General features: G+C 46.1%; 4 protein-coding genes and 2 long non-coding RNA genes across 9 annotated transcripts; 3 read left to right on the top strand and 3 right to left on the bottom strand.

Moving 5' to 3' along the window:
- LOC148388144 (uncharacterized) lies at positions 1 to 4,693 on the bottom strand. The gene is made up of 3 exons (XR_015862148.1): positions 4,379 to 4,693; positions 4,077 to 4,295; positions 1 to 1,089 (listed from the first exon to the last, which is right to left on the bottom strand). It is a non-coding gene; the product is annotated as an uncharacterized LOC148388144 (long non-coding RNA).
- On the top strand, positions 3,471 to 11,572 carry slc22a23b (solute carrier family 22 member 23b). The gene is made up of 10 exons (XM_088394321.1): positions 3,471 to 4,551; positions 4,983 to 5,086; positions 5,681 to 5,835; positions 7,406 to 7,592; positions 7,728 to 7,855; positions 8,460 to 8,562; positions 8,861 to 9,087; positions 9,302 to 9,334; positions 9,440 to 9,563; positions 9,884 to 11,572. Exons 1-10 carry the CDS (start codon positions 4,138 to 4,140, stop codon positions 10,302 to 10,304), a joined length of 1,896 nt encoding a protein of 631 aa, XP_088250447.1. The 5' UTR covers positions 3,471 to 4,137; the 3' UTR covers positions 10,305 to 11,572.
- psmg4 (proteasome (prosome, macropain) assembly chaperone 4) lies at positions 11,457 to 12,742 on the bottom strand. The gene is made up of 3 exons (XM_088394325.1): positions 12,465 to 12,742; positions 11,962 to 12,037; positions 11,457 to 11,787 (listed from the first exon to the last, which is right to left on the bottom strand). Exons 1-3 carry the CDS (start codon positions 12,615 to 12,617, stop codon positions 11,666 to 11,668), a joined length of 351 nt encoding a protein of 116 aa, XP_088250451.1. The 5' UTR covers positions 12,618 to 12,742; the 3' UTR covers positions 11,457 to 11,665.
- Positions 12,334 to 18,817, top strand: LOC148388141 (serine/threonine-protein kinase MAK-like). Of its 3 annotated transcripts, none has more exons than XM_088394319.1 (16): positions 12,334 to 12,831; positions 13,047 to 13,150; positions 13,240 to 13,406; positions 13,672 to 13,726; positions 13,885 to 14,006; positions 14,126 to 14,208; positions 14,277 to 14,409; positions 14,470 to 14,641; positions 14,754 to 14,921; positions 15,021 to 15,392; positions 15,469 to 15,665; positions 15,749 to 15,810; positions 15,986 to 16,096; positions 17,611 to 17,712; positions 17,833 to 17,910; positions 18,125 to 18,817. In XM_088394319.1, exons 3-16 carry the CDS (start codon positions 13,306 to 13,308, stop codon positions 18,280 to 18,282), a joined length of 1,914 nt encoding a protein of 637 aa, XP_088250445.1. In that variant the 5' UTR covers positions 12,334 to 12,831; positions 13,047 to 13,150; positions 13,240 to 13,305; the 3' UTR covers positions 18,283 to 18,817. The 3 variants fall into 3 exon arrangements, with proteins under 3 accessions (XP_088250445.1, XP_088250446.1, XP_088250443.1); XM_088394317.1 differs by having other exon boundaries at positions 12,336 to 12,831; positions 15,749 to 15,870; XM_088394320.1 differs by lacking the exon at positions 17,611 to 17,712 and having other exon boundaries at positions 15,749 to 15,870.
- bphl (biphenyl hydrolase like) lies at positions 18,814 to 23,225 on the bottom strand. 2 transcript variants are annotated; one of them, XM_088394323.1, is made up of 7 exons: positions 23,088 to 23,225; positions 20,760 to 20,863; positions 20,258 to 20,424; positions 19,985 to 20,138; positions 19,761 to 19,892; positions 19,202 to 19,325; positions 18,814 to 19,120 (listed from the first exon to the last, which is right to left on the bottom strand). In XM_088394323.1, exons 1-7 carry the CDS (start codon positions 23,156 to 23,158, stop codon positions 19,018 to 19,020), a joined length of 855 nt encoding a protein of 284 aa, XP_088250449.1. In that variant the 5' UTR covers positions 23,159 to 23,225; the 3' UTR covers positions 18,814 to 19,017. The 2 variants fall into 2 exon arrangements, with proteins under 2 accessions (XP_088250449.1, XP_088250450.1); XM_088394324.1 differs by lacking the exon at positions 18,814 to 19,120 and adding an exon at positions 19,543 to 19,658.
- Positions 22,109 to 23,299, top strand: LOC148388139 (uncharacterized). Its single transcript, XR_015862149.1, has 2 exons — positions 22,109 to 22,635; positions 22,911 to 23,299. It is a non-coding gene; the product is annotated as an uncharacterized LOC148388139 (long non-coding RNA).
- Positions 23,300 to 23,572: the final 273 nt, after the last annotated feature.

Here is a 23,572-nt window from a genome sequence, read left to right as displayed (position 1 = left end):
CAGTCCTGTTACCCAGCCCTGCCAACGCGAAGTTGTACTCTTTAGAACAGTGGTTGTCAAGAGGGTACACGGAGGTACTCTAAGATGTACGTGAGATTTTACAAAAATATATAAAACAGTTTGAGAACCACTGCTCCAGAAGAGCCACTTCATCCGAAGGGGGACTCTACAACACCCCCTCCTTCCACGAGTCTGTGCATTTTTACGTTTACTTGTATGCGTTTCAAAACAACACAATCACACAGCTTTAGGGCTTTAACTTACTTGTCCCCTGGTTCGTTGCACTGCCGGATCCCGTCAATCCACCTCTGTCAGACGAAGGCAGACCTAAGATGCTGGCCCAGCGAAGAATTTCCTTCCCAGGTCTTTCTTTACCAGGTCCTCGTAATGGACGCTGGCCTGTCGACAATGCAGCACGTCCTCCTCCATCAGCCAGATAGCGTGATAGAGTGGTGCTCACTCTAACTTATTTTGCAAGAACCACACGGGAGACAAGTAAGTCCTTTTGAACACCTGCAGGTAGAGAGTCCATTCGTCGCTGTGCGTACAGCGATGATCGAATGAGGTCTGACTCTCGCCTCTTGCAAGAGCATTTTATTAAGAGAAACAGGGTGGGGGTAAGAGTGGACTGGATAGGGTTGAAGCCCTTGACCTCTAGTCAAAGCATATCAGGGGGTGTTTTACAACGTTGTGTAGGATGGGACAAGCTAGGTTATTTATTACAGGTTGCATTCCAACATAATCATACGATAAAGGTAATCTGGAAAACCCTGACACTGACAGAAATCATCACGTCCAAAGGCAAACGTTTTCATTCATTCCTCAGAAGTGATGTTGAGTGCCTTGTTGGGGGTGTGGTCGCATGCATGCAAGATTGTGTTCAGGAATGAAAAGAGCAGGAACATTGACAATGACTGACTTCTATGGCAGCAAGTGCAAAACTTTGAGTAAAAGGTGGCCTGAGTGCCGTTGAAGCAAATTTCAGCTTATGGCAGGCGCATTGTCGCTGGCCGCGAGCCAGGTGAGCAGATGTTGAGCCGGTTTTGCTCGGGTGTGTCCCTGCGGCTTTAGCTCAGCCCGCCGACACATCTGTAAAAATCCATCCAAATGAATGTTCATCCATCCCGACAAGGGTTGCAAATTTCTTTAACCTGTCCTAACCTAACATAAATAAAGCTCAAGTTATGTTTCTAACCTTGTAAGTTCCGTTTTGCCATTCATGGACCGCGTTTGCCGTGTGACTGTACTTTGTAGTCTGTGGGAGAACTCGGGGTCATTTTTTCTTTACTTCGCAACTCGGACCTCCCAGTTCAAAAGAGTGTTCTCGTGCACTTTTCTTAGTTGGAAGTCAGACATGTCAGACTCCCCACTTCCCTCGAATGCAGATTTAGTTCCCGTTCTTGAGTCTTTTTTCCTTGTGATGGTTTTGTACTCTTTGTTTATTTTTTTAATGTAGCCCCAAGCCTTGTTTGCCTTTGGCTTCTCTTTGGAATTTCTTTTTTGAGTTGCACACCAGCCTCATTGATTTGATAAACAACTGCAGCCGTAGCAGGCAGAATAATGAAAGTGAGTGTTGTGTACCTGTGTGTGTCTGTGTGTGTGTGTGTCTGTGTGTGTCTGTGTGTGTCTGTGTGTGTCTGTGTGTGTGTGTGTGTGTGTGTGTGTGTGTGTGTGTGTGTGTGTGTGTGTGTGTGTGTGAGCGTGCATATTTGTATTAAAGTGTGCGTGCATGCATGTGTGTGTGAGGGAGTAGGAGGTGGCCTTCGAGACAAAGCCCAAACTTATTCATTGCTGAGGGCACTTTCATCAAAGTTGAAAGCAGTCTGTGTGTGGCTCGCTGGGGTGAAACTGAGAGCCTCTGTGCTCACCGTTGCCATGGAGACGATTTTGCCACCCATCATTGCAAAAAACATGCAATAAATGGTCATTTTGAAAGTTGTAGGCTACAGTTTGTAAGGCGAATGTGCATTGGAAATGTGCCAAGTGTGTTGAGTACAGGTGAACCGTCATTTTGCCAACAGCTAATCCTGTGGCAGTGCCACACCTGAGCGCCTGCTCAGCTGACATGGATATGCCTCCTGGGATGTGCAGAGGGGGAGGGCAAGCTCAAATGCAAAGAGAACGATACCTGAGCTCGGCCAGCTCTACGGTCCGATTGAAACTACAGATACTGCAGCAACTTCACGCACACGGGCGGGAATAATCAATCGAGCCACGCAAAATAGGTTTGCATTTCATCCGAAACACTCGTTGTGGACTTCACATTGCCTCCCATGATATGACTGACGCTTATTCTAATCACACTCCTTGTTCAATTCAATATTTGAAGAGCTTGGACATGTTTGTCATAATCATTTATCCTCATTCTAATTTGAAGGTGTGGCCACGTTCTGTTTTAAGCAGCAGGAATGCCAGCTCAGCAATGTGCTATATGGGTGTGGTTGGCAGATGACGCACCAGTTCATTTATGCCCAGCTGCCCAGCCCATCACATTTACTTTTACAGTAAACGAGCAGGAGGACGTTGGATAAACATGAGAGATGAGAACTGAGTGAACAAAGGTTGTCACATTTCTGTTAGCAAACATTGATCCTTTTGAGACGTGAATGTTGAATTGGCTTGACTTGTCTCACACTTTTCTGCTGCCACAATACTTGATGTGCTTTATTTCACCCTTTTAACTTAAGCAGATGACGATTCAAGGGACATATGAGTACATATGAGAGGAGCCCAGATATACTTCAGCAGGCCTACTTCAGCAGGGATCAAGCCCTCGGCAACAAGTTGTTTTTTTTGTGTGTATTTTTTTCAAAGTGTTTGCATTCTAATATTTGGCCTTTTTATTTGCAGATTGTTGGGTAAATGCAAAACTCCAGTTCAGGCTCCTTAATTGTGTCACTGTCACTGTTGGAATCTCAAGGTCACACATTCTCGGGCATGAAGACCAGTTGCAGTCACAGACACGCCCATTATAGCGACGTCTCGCTCAATACATTCGAATAATTGTGCCGCGTAACATTGTAACGATCAAGAAGAAATGCTCTCCCATGGTGACAATGGACGTGTCTGAAACGATGCAAGGCCGTGCGTGAATTATGTGATGGTTTGTCGCCCCCGTGCGGCCGAATATTCTAATCGTTCCCTCTATTGTCTTTCCAAACCAGTAACTAATTGATTCAAAGGTTCATGAAATAAAATAATAATAAAGAACAACACGTGGCCTTTGAAAGCATCAATTAAACATAAATGTGTTCGTCATAGATGACACGATGGCGACACGGCCACTAGAATGATTTTAAGCAAGCATTTCGGGGAAGAAGCGGCACAAAGGAGATCATTGTTGCTTGCCCGCAGATGCCTGTCACTGGTGCAGTCTCTCCAATCGCAACGCATAGCGCGATCGGCGAAGGCTGGGCTTCGCCTTTCCCCCCATCCCCACGTCACGCCATCTCTGCGACCCTCTTTGCCTCCCATTGAGGAGACAGCGGCAGCACAGTCGTCTGAGTCTCTCAACGTAAGCTCTCAGAGCGACAAAGCGAGCCAGCGACGGGAGGGAGCCTGGATGCTATTCTGGGACCGTCCCCAAGAAGATGTACGCCTCCAGAATTGGGCTCGCACTTTGGCTTCGAACGAGACCTGTTGTGGCGCACATGGATGACCTCGCAGCAGATGTTTAGATGATATTCTCTCCTTACGAATTTCAAAAAGGCCTGGCTAGCCCCGATCGGCTCCACATGGATGCATCCCACTGCGGGAGGTGCGCGCATACAGGAGCACAAAGCCCATGCTCGCCCGAGCAGCTCATTCCTCTAAGGGAAATTCCCCACAACCTCCTGAAACAATTGGACTGCTTTGGGAGCCCCGCGGACGACATGAGGACAACTGTAATGTGATTTGCTCCAAATACCACAGACACGTTTTTTTGTCTGGGAGGGGGCGAGAATTTTTGGTGCTACGATTAGGATTTATCTGCACCGCGAGCCCCTTTGAGTCCGCGCGGAGGCTTAGCACAGAGGGGCTTTGCCTGCTACTTGGCTCTCTTGCTCGCTTGGTCGCTTGCTCGCTTACTTGCTTACTTGCTTACTTGCTTGGCTTGGCCGGCTATTGCAGCCAGCTGCTCCGCGGGACCGGGCAGCGATGGCAGCCGGTCGCCCGCAACCACACAACCACCCGCCCGAGAACGGCTTCATCCCACTTGATCAGCCGGCACCCAGGCTGCTGCCGCACATCGACGCCTCGGTTCTGCCGTCTCTTGGCGGGTTCGGGAGGCACCAGAAGCAGCTCGTGGTCCTGACCTGGATACCGGCATTGTTCATAGGCTTTAGCCAATTCTCGGATTATTTCCTCTTGGCGCAGCCCAACGGCACGTGTTTGCAACCTTTGGGTAACGACAGCAAATGGACCGCAGAATCGTACCCGGTCACCGGTACCGGGCTGCAGGTCAACGGCACCGGGGATGATGAAGACGACGACGGCAGTGGTCTGCTGTGCGCCTGCAAGGAGAGGACATTGGAGCTGCACACGGGACTGAGTCAGAATGTGGTTACCAAGGTAACGAGAGAGCACGACACTGGTCCGCAAATTTAACGAATATATTTATATGATTTTTTTAAAAGTAGATTCACATCTGTCGACTGTGACATGCCTTCATCATCACCGACGGCAGTAGCATCTGATCCAAACACTACCAAGGCTCACCCACTGACCTCAATTTGAGATGGAGGCTGCGTGCAACGCCCCCCCCCCCTTTCACCGCCCCGCCCCCAATGATCCAATGTGTTGATATACACTGGCCTACTTTTGGATTAGTATTTACTGTATATGGTTTTTACAGTATTTAATTTGGCATATCTTGTTGTGAGATACTGGTGAAAGATAATTAAGAGAGGTATCGACACTGGCCTTGTAAGAATAATTTACATTATACATATGCATTTTGAATTTATGCACGATTCTGATTTCTACATTTTTTGTGTTTACAGTGGAACTTGGTGTGTGACTCAGCCTGGAAGGTCCATATTGCCAAATTTTCTTTGCTCGTGGGGTCCATTTTTGGCTACCTAGTGATGGGTGTCATGGCCGACTGGTAAATTCACTTCCTTTCCACTCCTGAAAGCTTGTATCCATATTGAAAATTCTATCTTAAAAAGTGATTTCTAAGTCATTTAAGCATCACTGATTCTGCATGCCTCCAGGCAAGTTGTTCCAAAGGCGAGGCACCCTGATGGAGAAACTTCTATTGCGTTTAGTTTGGTACAACCAGAAAGCTTTCACCCGAGCATCCAAGGCAGCGGGCTAGCTCATAAGGGCTTCATACTTCAGTTGGTGCCAGACCCACAAATTGCTGCTTCGTTTGTTTTGACATCTTATTTTTATAATAGCAGAAAATGAAGTGCCCGGCCTATTATGGCAGATGACTGACTGAGTTCCCACAAGGCAACTCAGCTGGCTCGTGGGAAAACAAAATCCTTTGCATTGTGTCCTGGATCAGTAACCACGGAAACCATGTAAAGAACTGGCTTGATTCTAATATGACCTACTGGGCAACCAAACAAGGGAGTCCAGGTGGCCCAAACAAGACATGGCCCGTACGGCCTTGTTGATGCGATTAGCTCATGTTGTCGGGTTGTGAGCCCTTTGTAAAGATGTTTGTGTTTTTCTTTTTCTCTCTGCTTCCAAGGTTCGGTCGCCACCCGGTGTTGATTCTCTCTGTGCTCTTCATGCTGGTGTTTGGTTTGAGTGTTGCCTTCTCTGTAAATGTCACCATGTTCAGCACCTTGCGTTTCTTTGAGGGTTTCTGCTTGGCGGGCCTCGCTCTTTCCCTCTACGTGCTCAGTAAGTACACACCTTACACCTGTCTGCTTTGGCACCGCATGCATCCTCACCCTCTTTTCTTGTTACCCCTCTGTCGTCAGTCAGGCGGAATGTGAATGAAAACCAACATATGTTGAAGTTGTTGCTACAGCTTCATTTGCATTTTTAAGAAACAAAATCACTTGCTGACCTGCTTTAGTGCCAGCAGCACGTTTGTATTTTGCTCCCTCACTGCACCATATCATGTGACTTGTGTAATGAATCATATTTTCTAACTCCACTCACCACAAAATGGTTTGAATTGGAATGAGGTCAACCGTGCGCTTACTGCATACACTTCAACGACCAAACTGTTTGCGTCCCCCATTTGATGACCTCACTCCATTCTTTCTACCATTGAAAATATGGAATCCCGATTGTCAATCGATTTGATCTCTGGCCCTTTCGTTTCCACTGAATTTATCCTTCAATACCCCCTCTCCGTTTATCCGTTGCTTTCTTGCTTTCTCTTTCCCCCTTGCAACGATTTTATTATTAGCACAGAGACCCGCTGCGCTTCTTTTCTCGCACTTCCTTTCATCATTTGCTTCTCTCGCTACAGATTGCCGTCGTAATCATTCGCCAGCCGAAATATGCCGACGCGGTGTGTGTAACTCTGTGCATCGTTGGGTGTGGCAGCCATTTGGGACGTGTTTATGAGGAATTGAGTGCCTCGCGGTGGCATCCTTAGGGAGCTATTAGTGTTGAGCTTCTTCGTCCTCACGTTTGTTTTTCATTTGATCTTGAGGCCATGGTGCACGATTGCACCATGGCATGCAAGAGTGACCTCTTTTGATCATTTGAACTCACATACTGTAAGAGAGTTGGTTGTGCCATGGAAAAGATTTGCTTGCTTCCAAACTTGGTACGGCAGTTAAGGGTCTCAACCTGAATCTGCTAAATGTTATGAAGTCTTGTAAGAAATGTTGACAACTCCTCAGCTCTCTGGACGCACTCCCACACAGAGAGTGGTCACCAGCTGGCTCTCAAAGCCTGCCCCCCCCTCCGGTTTTTGTTTTCTTCAGACAAGGAAGTGCCGGTGAATGAATGTGTGCAGAGAAAAGAATGAGGGAGAAAGGAGGCTTCATGGGGGATGGGGTGAGACCAGGCAGGGAGGGGGGGACTGGGCAGGGGAGTGAGGCGATACCAGGATGAGCCTACAGGCTGGGGGGCGAGAGGGGGGGCACTGAGATAATCAGCGCATTCTGCTACTCAGCGAGAACAAAAGGTTTGTGCCTACAGTGTGTGTGCGCGTGTGTATGTGTGTGTGTGCGTGCGTGTGTGTGTGTGTGTGCAATATCTCAGTCGAGCTGGCAACAGTTGAAAACAGCACAGGGAGGTTTGTTTTTTGTTTTGTTTTTTTGATTTGCACATATGGGGTCACTTCCGCATTGTATAAAAGTAATATGTTTGCAATGTCGCGTACGCACAGATTCTTCAGACTGGATTATTTAAATTTTTATTCAGATGCCGTTTTCTGGATATGTTTGTTAATAATGGTGAGCACAGTTAAAGCTTGAAACCCTTTTTTTTTGTGCTCTCTTCACTTAAGGGGTGGAGCTTTGCTTGCCCGCCTGGCGTTTCTCCATGACCATGGTGGCCAGTTTCCTGATGGTGGCAGGGCAGCTGCTGATGCCTGGCCTGGCTGCCTTGTGCCGCCATTGGCCAGGGCGAGATGACTGGCAGGTTCTGCAGATTGTCATCATCAGCCCCTTCGTCTTGATGCTGCCCTACGTCTGGTGAGTTGACACAAACGCAATGTGCAGGACGCCACGCAGCGTGCCCGCCACGCAGTGCCTCCTCGTTGCTTTGGCTAATCATTGACGTGCTTCTTGCTGCCTGTGAGTTTCATGAGTGTCTTGCCCTTATGGCAGGATTTTTCCTGAATCGTTACGCTGGCTGCTGAGCACCCGGCACTACAGACGTTCCAAAGCCATGATGCTGCGCATTGCGAGGAAGAACCAAGTGGACATGACGACTGAACCCAACAGAGTTCTTTCAGGTGCTGAAGGCTTCATACAGGGTCAAGAGACACCGCTCAAAGCTCATGTCGCGTTCGTTTGGACTTTTTGTGTCACGTCTCGTCCCCAACTGCTCCATTATGTGTCTGTTGTCTTGGTTTCTGTCTGTGTGCTCGCCCCTCCCCTCCTGTGTGCCCATGATCAGTGTGATTGTTCCCACCTGCCTCTCGTTACCTGTCGTGTATAAAAGTCCTGTCTGCCCCTCTCTCCCTGTCGGATCATTGGTTTTGGTCATTGGTTTCGGTTGCTGTCGTTCGGTGTTGTCGTCCTGTCTTGATGCCGTCATGTCCTGCTGTCTTCTTGTTCCATGTCCCGGTCAGTCAGTCAAGTTATTGTTAAGTCATGTCAGTTTGCCTTTTGAGTTGCTTCAATAAACCCTGGTCCAAGCTGCACTTGGTCGTCCTGCTCCATGCCACCACCAGACCGTGACATTTTGCACTCCATTCATTATTTTGTGCTCGCCGCAGCTTCTTGATATGATTCACATTTAGACAACTCAAGTTAAGTTAAGAAAGTACAATGCGAAAGTTGCGATTCTATCTCCTGTTGCGTCAAGGTGTGAGCAAGTGTCTTGTTTTCAAGCAGAGCTGGAGCAGGAGCTGCACAAGAGGCCCCAGCGCTCCTGCGTGGTGAAAATGATGAGTACCAGGAACCTGTGGAAGAACATTGTGGTGCTGTGCGTCAACTCGTAAGTCACTTTCTTGCCTGTAATGTGCTCAGATACTATAGCGACATCGTTCACAGTGGTGATGACTTTTCAGAAAAATAGCCCTGTCAGCTACTCAATGCCGGATTCATTTTTTGCCTTAAGTATCCGTGGCTGGTATCATCGGCCTCCTTTCGTACCCGATATCTTAAAATACGGGCCCGATTCCGACACCTGTACTCCTCCGTCCCGTCTGAATTATGATTCTTTCTCTATAAAGATGAAGTCAACGCATTTTCCGTCAACTCACAGCTTTGCTTATTTGTGTGCATTTTTACAGGTTGACAGGCTACGGGATACACCACTGCTTTGCTCGAAGTATGATGGACCCGGAAGCCCAGCCCACTGCTTTGTGCCACACGGACTACTATACCATGGCTGGCATCGCCGTGGCAACGTGCGTGGCGCTGTGCCCCATGGTCGGCCTGATGGGTCGACGCGGTGGCCTTCTGACCTTCATGATCATCACAGCGCTCGCGTCACTGCTGCAGCTGGGCCTGCTCAATCGTGAGTCACCGCAGTGGGAAAGCACTTTTTCTAGCTCTCTCGACAATCAAAATGCAGCAGGTCATGTTTCATGCAGTTTCGTAATTACTGAAAACTGAAAAGATTTTCAGGCATGTACGGCCTACTTGTGTCACAAATGCCATGCGCAATGTTTTTGTCATTAGTATGTTTTCTTGTCTGCCCTCCCCACATGTCAACCACAAATGCGATCCAGTGATTGGGAAGTACAGTCTCCGGTATGACACGGGTACGGTACAGCTACTACCATTGCTTGCATTTGGTCAGGTTGGATGAATTACATGAAATCATATTGAGTGTTTTTCTTTACCTGCTTTTTCTTTTTTCCTGACAGTCCTGCGGGACAGCCTAAAGAGGAAATTCTCTGTGGCCTTCTCCATCATCGGCATGTTCTCCTCTCATGCTGTCAGCACCCTCAGTATTTTCTTTTGTGCTGAAATCACACCAACAGTCATCAGGTAAGTGAGGATGATAAAGAGAATAATGGAGAGGCTCCTTGTGACTGAAATGCTTCACTCCTGACACTTGTGAGCAATTTTGGAGCAGTGATGGGAAAATGGTTGAACCAGTTGTATTTTTGGACTACTCTAGTTGTGTTCAACATGGGGCTGATGAAAGCACACCGACTTACCATGTCGTCAACCCCGTTAATGAAACCAACAGTGCCATCTAGAGGTGTATAAAAATACAGCAACGGGTTCATGAAGCACATTTCAAGCTTCATTTTACCATCACTCGAAATGATATGCGCTGAGAAAATCCTCTTGTCATGGATCAGGGGCGGAGGTCTGGGTCTGGTCTTAGCCAGCGCCGGCTTCGGCATGCTGACTGCGCCCATCATGGAGCTCCACAACCAGAAGGGCTACTTCCTGCATCACGTGATTTTCGCTTGCTGCACGCTGCTGTGCATCATCTGCCTGCTGCTGCTCCCTGAGCCGCGGGGTCAGCCGCTGCCCGAGAGCCTGGCTGACGGGGAGACATTCACCCGGCAAACCTTGCTCCATCCGGGCGAGCAGCACCTTCTCCTGGCCAAGGGCGACAGGGACTACTCGCGCGTTCACGACACCCCGCTTCACTTGTCGGCCACGGGCGGCGCCACCGCAGCAGCTGCCACCGCTCTGGCAGCGGTGCCGACCTCGTATTCCTTGGCCACCGGCGGTGAGGTCATTGGCAACCACACGATGGCCAACGGGGTTTGAGCGCAACGAGTTGCTCAGCAACTAACAGGTCTGGGAAGCCATTTGAACTTGGGATTCAACCCATCCCAAATACAAACGGCAAATCATTGAACCATTTTGAAGGGAACCATTTTGTTTGTTGTGACCCTGATGATCTCTTGTGCCAAGAGATGCCGGGATGTTGAGGAAGGTAAATTTGTCATTTGTAGTTAAATTATGAATTCAAGAATTGCCAAAATATTTGACCTGATTTGTATTGATCTGAATTCTCCTGTGTTGCACTGCTGTCGACTCTGTTTCGGGTCTTTCCCAGGTCAAAGGAGCCAATGAAGGCAAATGGAGCAGCTATCGGTCAGTGTTTGAGTTGACTTCTTCTAACAGTTAATTTTTGCACTACAAGTCAAGAGACACAATCAAGCGGATTGGCTCAACCACTATCGCTGTATGTTTTGCATGAACGGGCACCATGTTTTAAAGGTTATTTGTCTTACGCTGGTCCACAGTGGCACTTTATCCAGTAGTCATTGTAGACGCTGATTTTGAAAGTGAGCATCACGGCGGTTGGTGAAGGTTTGTGATGGTTGCTCGTGCATCCGGAGACCTTGGCGCGCGTTGCCATGAGAGACTGCAGGTGATGCTACACAGATGTGAGAGTTGAATGAGCATTGAAGTTCTCTTCTCTGAAGTCTAATGATGCGTCTCAACATTTGAACTGCCTTTTATGTATCTGTCGTTCTGAACCTTTAGTTATGCTGCCCAGTTTTAGTCGCTTGTCACTCGCGAATATCCCGCTCCATGTCTCACTAGCTGTGTTGTTTGTACTGTGGTCATGATGTAATCCTGCTCCGATGGTAGCTAGCCAAAAAGCACAATTACAAAACTAAACACTAGTAGACTAGATCAGTCTGCCTTGAACAGGGTTGCCTGTTAGGGATTCTTAGTACTACGTACAACCTGTGTTCATGAACTATTCAGCAATGATGTGTGATACACCTATTTAGACTCTACAAGCACATTCTATAGTAGCGTTACATAAACTACAAACAGAATTGTAGGATCCAGCATCTTCCTTGTACTTCTTTAGCATGTTTCGTATTTTGAACACATGGTTCATGTTTTCTACACTTACACTGAAAAAAAGAAAAAAAACAGACACAACCCAGCCACCAAAACTGTTTTCTAAGTCATATTTTTTAATGATGCATTTGTACCAAAAGCCATAGGCTAACATGTTTTGATAATAGAAATCACCTAATTTATTGTGTCAATAAAAAAAACACTGGATGTGACGTTCTTGTGTGTGGTAGATGTCACCGCAACAAATAAGAGAACAACCAGCCCTTCCTTTTCTACAGTCTCACACAAAATAGCTTGGGGAAAAATCAAAATTTCCCCGGATGAAGCTCAAGCTCCTTTTTTATTCGGTTTTCCACTAGCAGAGAGAGACTGGAGTTGGTCGTTGGAAGTCTGTAACTAACGAAAACTTGCTTATGGGTCTTCTTTGCTGCAAAATGAGACACACAATTAGTACACTCTTGAGAAGGCTGCCCCTCCATTCTTTTTAACATATTTATATCCCCTCAGAATGGAACCAGTGATGGAAAAATAGTGAGGCGGAAAAAATCCACAGTGCCTACTAGTACTAAACTATTGTGTGGAACAAAGAATGCAGCAATACCTAATCTCTGTGCCAAAGAATTTGGAGCTGTATCTGAAGGGTCCCCCATTACTAACGTAGATAATGGCATGGAGTCCTGCACAAAAGATAGACAGACTTCAGAATGGACAGTACTGACACAGTTTTGAATCAAAATGTCGTATTTCACTCAAAAATTTGCCGTTTCATTTATACCAATGCTAAATGTGATTTTGAGATTTGGCCCATCGTTGCAATGACCATAAATGTATGCATTAATTTCATCTGAGCAGACAACGAATTGAACAAGGGGGCAGTGCAAAGGGGCCAGGTTTGTGTGATCACAAAAGAAGACATGAGATCAGATGAGATCAGATCACTTCATCATTAACACCATCGCGATCACTTGCATGAGTCAATTCACGCTCAAAGAGAAAACACATTTCGTGTGACGAGCCCTTCTTAAGACGTTTCTTCCCCCCCCCTTCTCGAGCCAAGCGATGCCGAGTCATTTTGTACTTGTTGACTATCAGCTTTGGACTCACGTATCTGCTGCTCATTGAAACCGCCAAGTTGGACAGAAGTGGACTCGAACCGACCCAGAGGAAAAAAGCACCACTGAGTTTCATGACGTGAAAGTGAACCGTCTGCTCCATAAATCTTTCCGAAAAGTTGTGAACTGAAATAGGATCCAGCATCTCTCCGACTTGGGCGTCACTCGTTTTTATTTATTGATTGACTTTTATTGTTGTCTTGTATGCAAACGTGAAATAACGAGCGGAAGCAACATAACCGTAAACAACAACTTCCGGGTCAGGACGACAGCGGCAGCCCAAAGCAATCGACTTGCCGATTTGAGGTGTAACAGTTCTGACCTGTATCGACGCCATCTACAGGACAATCTACGTACTGGTACAGTAAAACTTTGTATTTGTTTTGTCAAATTGCGTAATATGTGATTTATTTAAATTACTGGTCCATTTTGCTGTGACTTTGTCATACCCTAAATAAATGCAACCTGTCTTACAAAGCTTGCTGTACTAACAACCACCGAGCTTCTCCTCTGAGGTTGTTTGCTGGCACATATTTTGAACCACATGTCAACTTAATCCACTTCTACTCACTAGGGGATTGTTCTGTTTGCCGTGAAAGGCTTATCTCCGTTTAGCTGACAGAGGCATTCCAACAAACTGCATCGAAACACTCTACTCAGAAACAGACAGAAATACAGGTAAGGCACCAAGCCACAACTTCCATCTCTGTATTTGAAAAGACAGGAGCTGAATGCGAAATACTATGTTGTAATGCTTTACATTACAGTGAGTGAGACCTGCATTGTGTCAGATTGCAAAGACTCCTTTTCAAGGAGGGGGGTGTCGGTGGAAAATGAACCGCTACACAATGCTCAAACAGCTGGGGGATGGCACCTATGGAAGTGTACTCCTGGGCAAGAGCAACAGGACTGGCGAGCTGGTTGCCATCAAAAGGTGAGCGCAGCATTACCACCTTTGGAAGATGTCAAAAGGTCAGGCGGCCTAGTTCGAAGCTGAGGGAAAATGGCTGCTGCATGGCCATGCTAAAGTGAATCGGCTCACTTCTGGAAACTTTGCTTTTTCTTGTTTATAGTATTTGTAATTGGCTAGTGATGGCTTCATGTAAGCAGAGCTGTACTGTATTTTATTGATGGATAGAGATTGGCATTTGCCATCTGATCAGTGATCAGCTATGTGTTAAAAATGTGTCACTGTTCAGGATGAAGAGGAAATTTTATTCTTGGGAAGAGTGCATGAATCTAAGAGAGCTGAAGGTGAGGATTTGATCAATATGTAATCAACTGTCGCTCTGTTTGCTAAAACGATGACGTGTTTGGCTTTGGCTTGATGGACGTTTCTTTTCTTCATTAGCAAATGATTGTATTCTGTTTTCCCCACTTACTGAATCTTCCGGTTGTCCCCTGTTGTACAGTCGCTGAAGAAACTAAACCATCCAAACGTAATCAAACTGAAAGAAGTCATAAGAGAAAATGACCACCTCTTCTTTGTCTTTGAGTATATGAAAGAAAACCTCTACCAGCTCATGAATGAGAGGTAACGTCGGTTCACCAGCGCTTATAGTTGCTTTGTGCCATTTTCACCAACATCCATTATTGCCTCGCGTCTTTGCCACAACATTTTCTTCCTTTTTTTCCCACCTTCGATGCTGTCAGGAACTATGCAATGTTCTCTGAAAATGAGATCAGGAACATCATGTTTCAAGTGTTGTCTGGATTAGCCTTTATGCATAAACATGGTAATTATTATTATAATTATAATTTTATTTTATTTGTGCTATGTTTTGAGTGCTACATTGCTTTCTAGGGTATTTCCACCGTGACATGAAACCGGAGAACTTGCTCTGCATTGGTCCTGAATTGGTCAAGATAGCAGATTTTGGCCTTGCCAGAGAAATTCGCTCGCAGCCACCATACACAGACTACGTGTCCACCAGATGGTGAGAGAAATGACATGTTCTCAATTGAAAGACGACCCATAAAACGGAATCACTTGTCAGGTACAGAGCTCCGGAAATTCTGCTCAAGTTCACCTCCTACAGCTCCCCCATCGACATTTGGGCAGTGGGGTGCATCATGGCCGAGCTGTACACGCTCCGCCCCTTGTTTCCTGGCAACAGTGAGGTGGACGAGATCTTCAAGATCTGTCAAGTGCTGGGAACTTTGAAGAAGGTGAGCCAACATACGAGAAGCGCCCACACTTGACCTGAGTGCCAATCAAGTTATGTTGCTGCTGTTGTTGTTGTTTTTTTCTTTCCGTCATTTCTCCGGGCTAACGTGTTAGGCAGATTGGCCTGAGGGCCACGTTTTAGCCAGCTCAATGAACTTCCGCTTCCCGAAATGCGTCCCGACATGCCTCAGCTCGCTGATTCCCAACGCCAGCGATGAAGCCATTACACTCATGAAGGACATGCTGCAGTGGGATCCCAAGAAAAGGCCAAATGCTGCTCAGGTGCACATCTTGATTAAGATGGATCATTTTTACACGATGATGACCTGAAAGAAAATTGTCGACGCTCAGACACGCTCCGTCTTTCCGTCTCATTTGCAGGCACTGCGGTACCCCTACTTTTACGTGGGTCAGTCACTTGGTGGCCCTCCCAAGTTTTCCAAGCAGCACAAGTTGCAGTCAAAGGATGTCAAAGGAGCCGTGGAAGGGAAAGTTTTGTGTAAGACAAACAAAACGTCTCAGGAGCCCAAAAAGAGTCAAACGGAGCCGCAGATCTGCAGCCAAGTTCTCCATCAACCTCCTCAAGCCGTCCAACCGAGCCAGCAGACCTGCAGTCAAGTTCTCCATCAGCCTCTTCAAGCCATCCAACCGAGCCAGCAGGCCGACACACAGCAGCAAGCTGACCCCAGCTTGCTTCCATCCAAGGAGCAACTGGAGCCACTCAACCTGGTTAAAAACAGGCCGCCGGTCGCGGTATGTCTCTCGCGGCTACGCGTGACACTGGGCAAAATCGTCAAGTCTGATTTTCTCCCTGCTCGTTTAATGAAAGCCCACAAAAACAGTAAGCATTGGGCCGGGGAACAGCGTCAGTAGGGCGAGGGCCGGACGAAGACGGTGGGGTCAAACGTCCATCAAATCGGTGGACAGCTGGGAGGCGACCGAAGACGCCGATGTCGGCGTTTCCATCTCCAAAAAACCCACCATCAATTCTTTGGGGGAGGAAGCCCTCGACGTGTCCAGTGCTTGGTAAGTGCTCGTTCGCAAGCATCGGAGCGGGTCGTTGGTTTGATCCAGGAAATAAACAAAAACAACTCAAACCTCTTGTCCAGCTTTCCACTCCCCAAGACATCGACGGCAACAAAAGCAGAATGCGGCAACGAACTTGACAAAGGTGACTCTGCAATCTTGTCTCCCAAGCAGCACTACCTGCGGCAGTCCAGATACCTCCCAGGTGAGGGGGTGCCACAAAGTCCTGGCCCACCTCAAGAAATGGAGCTTTGACTCATTGGAAAAATGATCGGCTTGCCCGACCAGTAAATTCACTCTGAGCGTTTTACGCTTTTCAGGCATCGATCCAAAACGAAGATCTTCAGCGGGCAATGAGGGAGCCGTCAGAAGCTTGTGGGACATCTTGGGCTTAGCTCAAAAACAGGATTTGGAGCTCCCCCTTATTAAAGGTCAGCTCTGGACACAGCTCACACCTCAATATATATATATATATATATATATATATATATATGTATGTATATATATATATATATATATATATATATATATATATATATATATATATATATATAGGTCCACGGACAACAAAACATTCAAGTAAACAATACAAAAAGTAAAAATAAGAAGGTACATACAATGAATAATAAGAAAATGAATAATAAATAAATAAGAGCAACATGGTTGAAATGGAGCAATTGTGCATACAGCAGACAGTCAGAACACAGTGGAGCCTCGGTTTTCGAACACAATCCGTTCCAGAAGGCTGTTCGAGAAGTGAATCGTTCGAATTCCGAATCATATTTTCCCATTACAAATAATTTTTTCATTTGCGCATTTTTGTCCGATCGCGCAACTGCAGCGCACCGTCGAACGCGCAACCGTAGCGCGTCGCCGAACGCGCAACTGCACCGCCGCGCTGGTCGCATTATTGTGAGAGAGCCGTCGCTGAAATTTAGAAAATATTTTTAAAGTCCTGCTGTACTTTCTAAAATTAAAGTGGACATCTGTGCGCAGGGAGCTTAATATTGTCGGATCGCGCAACTGCAGCGCACCGCCGAACGCGCAACCGTTGCGAGCCGCCGACCGCGCAACTGCACCGCGCTGGTCGCATTATTGTGACAGAGCCGTCGCTAAAATTTAGAAAATATTTTGAAAGTCCTAATGTACTTTCCAAAATGTAAGTGGACCTCAGTGCGCAGGGAGCTTAATTTGGTCCGATCGCGCAACCGCAGCGCGCCGGGCGCTCAGTGTCGCATTGCTTTCGGAGCGTCTTTGTGTTTTAGGATGGCTTTACTGCTCCCAGTTACTTCCTTTGGAGGCATGATTAGAGTTAATGCAATCCTCAATGTAATGAGAACGTAATAAGGAACGGAGTCAGTCGGCATGCGGGTCCTCTCGGCTCATCTCACGAGGTTCGACAACCGAATTTTGTCCGACATCCGAATAAAAAAAATCTCGAATTTTTTGTTCGAATACCGATTTCTTCGAGAACCGGGACGCTCAAAAACCGAGGCTCCACTGTATAGCACAAAAGTACAGGAGGAGTAGTGCAAGGCAGCCAACGTGGCCCAAAAGGCCAGGACGTTATGCAGCCGAGGGTGGAGGTGGGAGAGAGTTCAGGATCCTAACACCCTGGAGTATGAAGCTGTTGGTGAGTCTGGTGGTGCGGGAGCGCAGGGTTCTGTACCTCTTCCCAGAGGGCAGTAGATCAAACAAAGTGTGAGCGGGGTGACTCACATCACTCATAATCGTGGTCGCCTTGCGTGTGAGATGGGAGGTGTAAATGTCCTTCAGGGAGGGGAGTGAAGCGCCAATAATCCTACCAGCTGTGTTCACTATGCGCTGCAGGGCCTTCATGTTGTAGTCAGTGCAGTTTCCACCCCACACAGCGATACAACTGGAGAGGACGCTCTCAATGGTGCCACGGTAGAATGTCTTTAGTATCGCTTCTTGTCTTCAACAGACTCCTTCATGTCCAAGACAAATCTTTCACCTCTCGGGAAGTCCGAAACTAAAGACGCTAAGCAAATGAGTCCTTTGGCGCAGATTGACGTTCCCTCTGCCAGTAAGCTACGTCAGCACGCTTCAGTTCTTTTTCACTCAAATGTCTCTCTGAGATTTAAAAGATAGAAAGAGGTGTCCGTTTTCTAAACTTAGCAACCTGACATTATTCCTGGATGTTTAGGTGATCTGTCGACCCCTGCTGATCTCAGGATTGACTCCAAAGTCAAACTGTCCAAGACTACCATTTTTGCCAATAAAGGTAAATACACACATTGTTATTGTTCATTGATTCATTGTTCATCTGCGTGTGCCCCATGATTGGCTGGCGACCGGTTCAGGGTGTCCCCCGACTACTGCTCGAAGATAGCTGGGATACGCTTGGGCACGCATGAGACCCTCGTGGGGAGAAGCGGTTCAGATTACAGACGACCATTTTGTAGTTGTAATAACAAAGGTCACTTTGCTGCCCACAGATAACCAGACGGAGCACGATGACTTCAGAGCGCTGCAAATCCCGTGTCCTTGTCCAAGTGGCAGCTTCTCCACAATAAACACCTTGGCCAGAAACACACACATTCCGCCAGTGCACGGGCGGGTGGACTGGACCGCCAAATATGGAGGCAATCGATAGAATCAGTGGCCACGTGCCGACCGCTTCCCGTTTGCCATCGCTCATTTGCCAAACGCTGCGAGCGAAGCTCCCCAGCGACCGACTGCGACGTCACTTTTGTTGCGCTTGCAGAGACTCGTAATCTTCCCCAATGGCACCTCCGTAATTCATTTCAGCAGGGGTAACTTGTCAGTTCTGGAACATGACCGGACCACCTCTGGACTACAAAATCAGCAGAAATGCAAGTGAAGCATCTCAATTTATATGAGTGCTTGGAGGACGAAAGGAGAAGGGACTCAAAACAGTCAGAATGCTGCATCAAGTCCAAAATATGCCTTGTGCAACTTGATCTGTCAATCCAATCTTTGGCGTTTTGTATGAGTGCAGCTGTCACATGACCTTTGAACCTGTGTTTCGTCAATAAATGCACCAACTTGTCGTTCATTGACAAGCCTGGGCGATGTTCACACAACGTTTTCACCCCGTTGCTTTGCAACAATCGAATTGTACTCTTTTGAAGACTTTTTACAAAATAAATGACAAGAAATGGAATTACTGTAAAGGTGTTTAATATTGAAGTGTGATCCTTTCCAGAAGGAGCTATCGTGTAGCCCAAGGATCTTCCAAAGCGGTTGTTGAAGGAATATTAATTTATGCAAGCTTCTCTTTTGTCTGACCCCATGAGCTTCATGAGGCGGCCCGGCCACTCCGTTAAAGATTTTTGATCCAGCATCATTCAAGACGTAAAGTGTTAGTTTAATGATTGTGTCCCTCTTGCAGAAAATCTTCCAACAGTTTGTTGAATTCTTCAGGAAACCTCAGATGGAGGTTGTGCTTTCCCTCTGGCATCAGATGTAATCTACGCTTGGAAAGGGAACACAACCATTACGATCTATGATGGGCTTTTTTTTCCTGACATGGTCACATGCTCTGGTCTCACCGTGATCCCGGGATGCCTTTGAGGAGGAAGTCAGGGTGACTGCGGGGCACCATCGGATCCTTTTCGCCATGGATTATCAGAGTCGGACATCTGATCAGAGGCAAGAGCTCGATGCAGATGTTTCCTAAAAGAGAGGACATTTTTAAAGAAGTTTGTGAGAGCCTATGCTCAATATATTCCAACTGAAAATGAGAAATATATCGCAGCTGACATCTCTTGTGGAAAAGAGGTTACTTAATTATAAAATCCAAACATGATTATGGCGAAATGTGTGTAAAATTATTTTTTACTTTTTGCTTGTCAAAATGAAGCTTCAAATTTGCTTCATGAGCCAGACGTACCTTGTGACTCCTTTAGATGGCGCTGTTGGGTTAGGTGTCTTCATTGTCAGTGTCTTTCAGCACAACATTGAGTCCAAAAAATGCAAGTGCTTCATGAAGCAAATCTGAAGCTTCATCTTTTCATCACAGAGTAATGAAGGAATTAGCTCATTGTTCTGAAATCTTTTCGGTGCTTGTAAACACATCTCGTGGTATTAAATTATCTGCCATGTTTTCACCTTTGGCTCTGTGTGCAAATTGCACCACGCCACCCACCCAGGCTTGCCATGTTTGAGCAAAGACTTGTGCTCCGTACACCTCCTCCATGGGTGCCCTCATCCTTGCGCTCCATTTGGACACATCACGGACCGCTGGTGGTCCCGCCGAGCCCGCATGAAAGGCGATACAATGTCAGCAAAAATGCCCGTCGCATTTGACAGGGGATTCAAGAGTGAGCGGTTACAGTTGTAAATGTCGAGGTCTTGTTGCGATACAAACGCATTGGACCCCCATACCACCATCTTGTTGATGAAGTCGGGATTCCTGGCAGCAGCGATCAGGGCCGTGATGCCGCCGTCACTCCAACCCAGCAGAGAGAACTTGACAAAGCCCAACGTCTAAAATGAAGATGCCTACACTGGTAAGTGAATCCATTCTAATGATATGGAAATGTATTGGGACTTGCCTATAAGTTGAACTTTAAGACTTGAGACTTCCTCTCAGATGAGCGACCTACCCTCATGAGATCCACCGCATCCCTGGCGTCCCTTTCAAAGAAGTCCAGCGGAAAGTCTCTGTCTGGAGGTCGTGACTGTCCATAACCACGCGGATCCCAGCCCACGACTGTAAAAAGATCCTGATTCAAAGACTTCAGCTGAGGTTGAAAATCTGTCTTTGTGCTTCCTGTTGTGGATGAAAAAAGCAAGTTGTTATTTAGAAATATTTGGCTTTGTTCGTTTAGTTTTTAATCTGCTCTAATCAGTTGCTTGCTTGCTTGCTTTGCTTTGCTTTGCTTTGCTTGCTTGCTTTGCTTGCTTGCTTGCCTGCTTTGCTTGCTTGCTTGCTTTGCTTGCTTTGCTTGCTATTGTGACGACTGCATGATTGGAAATGCGGTTTTGAGAAAGGATGGACAGAGAGAAAAAAAGTACAATGTGGAGACTTTCTAAATCCACCGTACTAAATCTTGAAGACGCCCTTGAACATGAAGCGAGTGTTGTGTACGTTAGGTTAGTGTGTACCTAAAGCACCAGGAAGCAACAGCACGGCGTGTTTCCCTGTGCCTGCCTTCTCATAGTAAAGATCAACCCCGTTCACATTTTGCCTGCCACATGTCAGTGAGGAGCTGCAGAAAAACACCCCCCAAAAAAAACATGACAGAGAATTTATTTACAGTGCTGAAAACCAAAAATATATTTCAATACAGCACCAAGAAAACTATATTATGTTATTATATGTTATATTGATTTGAAATTATGTAACATCTCATAAAACTATATTATGTTATTATATGTTATATTAATTTGAAATTATGTAACATCTCATACCTTGATTATTTTGAGAAGATTTTGATAATGTGAGGGGGGGTTATGACAAGAGATTAACTGAGGGATACAAAGTGGTTGTAAAACAACACGTAACCTACTGCGTGCTATACAGTGATCCCTCACCACTTCGGGAGAACGGCGTTTAAATACACGCTGATAGCGTGGGCCATGCCTCTGAACAATGTGTGAGGGAAGAAGCACTAACCTGTGCTGAAGAAGTCGGGACACGTGACAATATCACGTGTTTGTTGTTTTATTTACAGTAAAGGTACAATACATGCACAGAACAGTGTGGGAATGGTTATGAAGGGAATGGGAAGTGTTTATGTAGTGTAAAAGTATTGGCGAGCGTTTAAAACAAGGGTCACCAACACGTTGCCCGCGGGCACCAGGTCGCCCGTGAGGACCACGTGAGTTGGCCGCAGGACTGTTCTAGAATTAGCTCAAATAGCGGCACATGTTAGTGAGCTGCATCTATTTATTTTACAGTCAAACCTCGATTTTCGAACGTCCTGGTTCTCGAACAAATCGGAATTCTAACAAAAAATTTTTTTGCTTCGGTTGTCGAACAAAATTCGGAGGTCGAACCTCGCGAGATGAGCCGGGAGGACCCAAAAAAAACCCGACCGCGCGGCCCGGATGCCGACTGACTCCGTTGTTATTGTATTTTTGTTACTTTGAGGATTGTATTAACCCCTGATAATGCCTCCAAATAAAGCAAGTGGGAGCAGTAAAGCCATCCTAAAACACAAAGACGCGCTTAAACCAATGCGACAGTGAGCGCCCGGCGCGCTGCGGTTGCGCGATCGGACAAAATAAAGCTCCCTGCGCACTGAGGTACACTTAAATTTTGGAAAGTACATCAGGACTTTAAAATTATTTTCTAAATTTTAGCGACGGCTCTGTCACAATAATTCGACCAGCGCGGTGCAGTTGCGCGGTCGGCGAAGGGCTATGGTTGCGCGTTCGGCGGTGCGCTGCAGTTGCACGATCGGCCAAAAATGCGCAAATGAACAAATGCTTTAAAAAGAGGTTTTTTTTTTTTTTTGCTTGGAACGGATAATTTTTTTTCCCATTATTTGTAATGGGACAACATGATCCGGAATTCGAACGATTCACTTCTCGAACAGCCTTCTGGAACGGATTGTGGTCGAAAACCGAAGCTCCACAGTATTTGTAATGGGAAAAATAGATTCGGAACTCGACCGATTCGCCTCTTGAACCGCCTTCTGGAACGGATTGTGGTCAAAAACCAATTGCTATTCTTGTTAAAATCACACTTTCATGTGAACTGGAAATGACAATAATAACACATCGTGAAAGCCAAATTGAGCAAATTGGCTATTTCAGAAGTGTGTGTCAAACTGGTAGCCCTTTGCCTTAATCAGTACCCAGGAAGTAGCTCTTGGTTTAAGAAAGGTTCATGACCCCTGGTTTAAAATTTTCTGGACTGGACCACAATGAAACAGGAGATTCATGCGCAACTGTGACTCACTTTGGTTTCGCTATGCATGATGTGCATGATCGTGTAGTGTGGTAATTCTGAGGTTGGACACTGTCGTTTGCCAAGGTAAACCATACTTTCAATTGACTTACAGTACACTTGTTCCTTATAGAGGCCAATAAGAAACACTATGTGTTGGAAATTTCAATACAATGTGTTAAAAATTCTAAATAATATATACGTATCCGTTTCTACTTTGCGGATTTTCGTTTATCATGGGTGGTTCTAGAACTCGTCTCCCGCAATAAACGAGGGGTCATTGAGAGAGCAAATATTTCCTTAGCGAAACATGGTGTACGTGTTTTAGCAAGAATGTTTTCTTTCCTGTTTGCCACATGGAGAAACGACGCTATCTAGTGGACATCATCACGCATGAACGACTTCCTGCCAATGTGGTGACGCCACTGGAACAAGCAGCCCCCTCCCCCTCCCCTCCTTTTTTTCTTTCCCCGCATTCAAGCGCCCGTACACTTTTCAAAGACATGTTTCAATATTAAACATGGTCGACGTGTGAGCACCAGTACGACTGCATCGTGACCGTCGCTCTCCTCAGGCTGACCAGACGTCCTCCACGCAGAACCGATATCATTCCCGCTTGCTCGAAAATCTGAGCTTTCAAGTTCAGTCTTCGTCAGTCTACCCTCGAATCGTTTTGCATTTAAAGTGAAAGTGCTGATTGTGAATTCTTTCTTTGTTGTAATTTTTAAAATAAATTCTGAATTCTAATGAATTCTTTTTTTGTTGTAGTTTTTTAATTAAAAAAATGTCCATGAATGTCCGTAAAGCTTTTTAACTAAAAAATTGACCAAGCATTTTTTCATAAATAAAAATGACCATTTTTTACTATGGTTATTATTATTTTTATTATTATAAATAAATAGACCATGGTTTGCATGCATTAGCTCTAGAATTGCCACAGTGGAGCGATCAAAGGAACCATAACTGATTTAATGTTTTTAAATAATAAAAAAATACCATGCATAGTAAGTTTTTTTTAATAAAT

This window comes from Syngnathus floridae, chromosome 13 (assembly GCF_059516105.1).
Source record: "Syngnathus floridae isolate MCC-2025c chromosome 13, RoL_Sflo_1.0, whole genome shotgun sequence".
Classification (NCBI taxonomy): Eukaryota; Metazoa; Chordata; class Actinopteri; order Syngnathiformes; family Syngnathidae; genus Syngnathus; species Syngnathus floridae.
The sequence above is the reverse complement of the archived record's forward strand: the minus strand, read 5'-3'. Positions and strand labels throughout refer to the sequence as shown.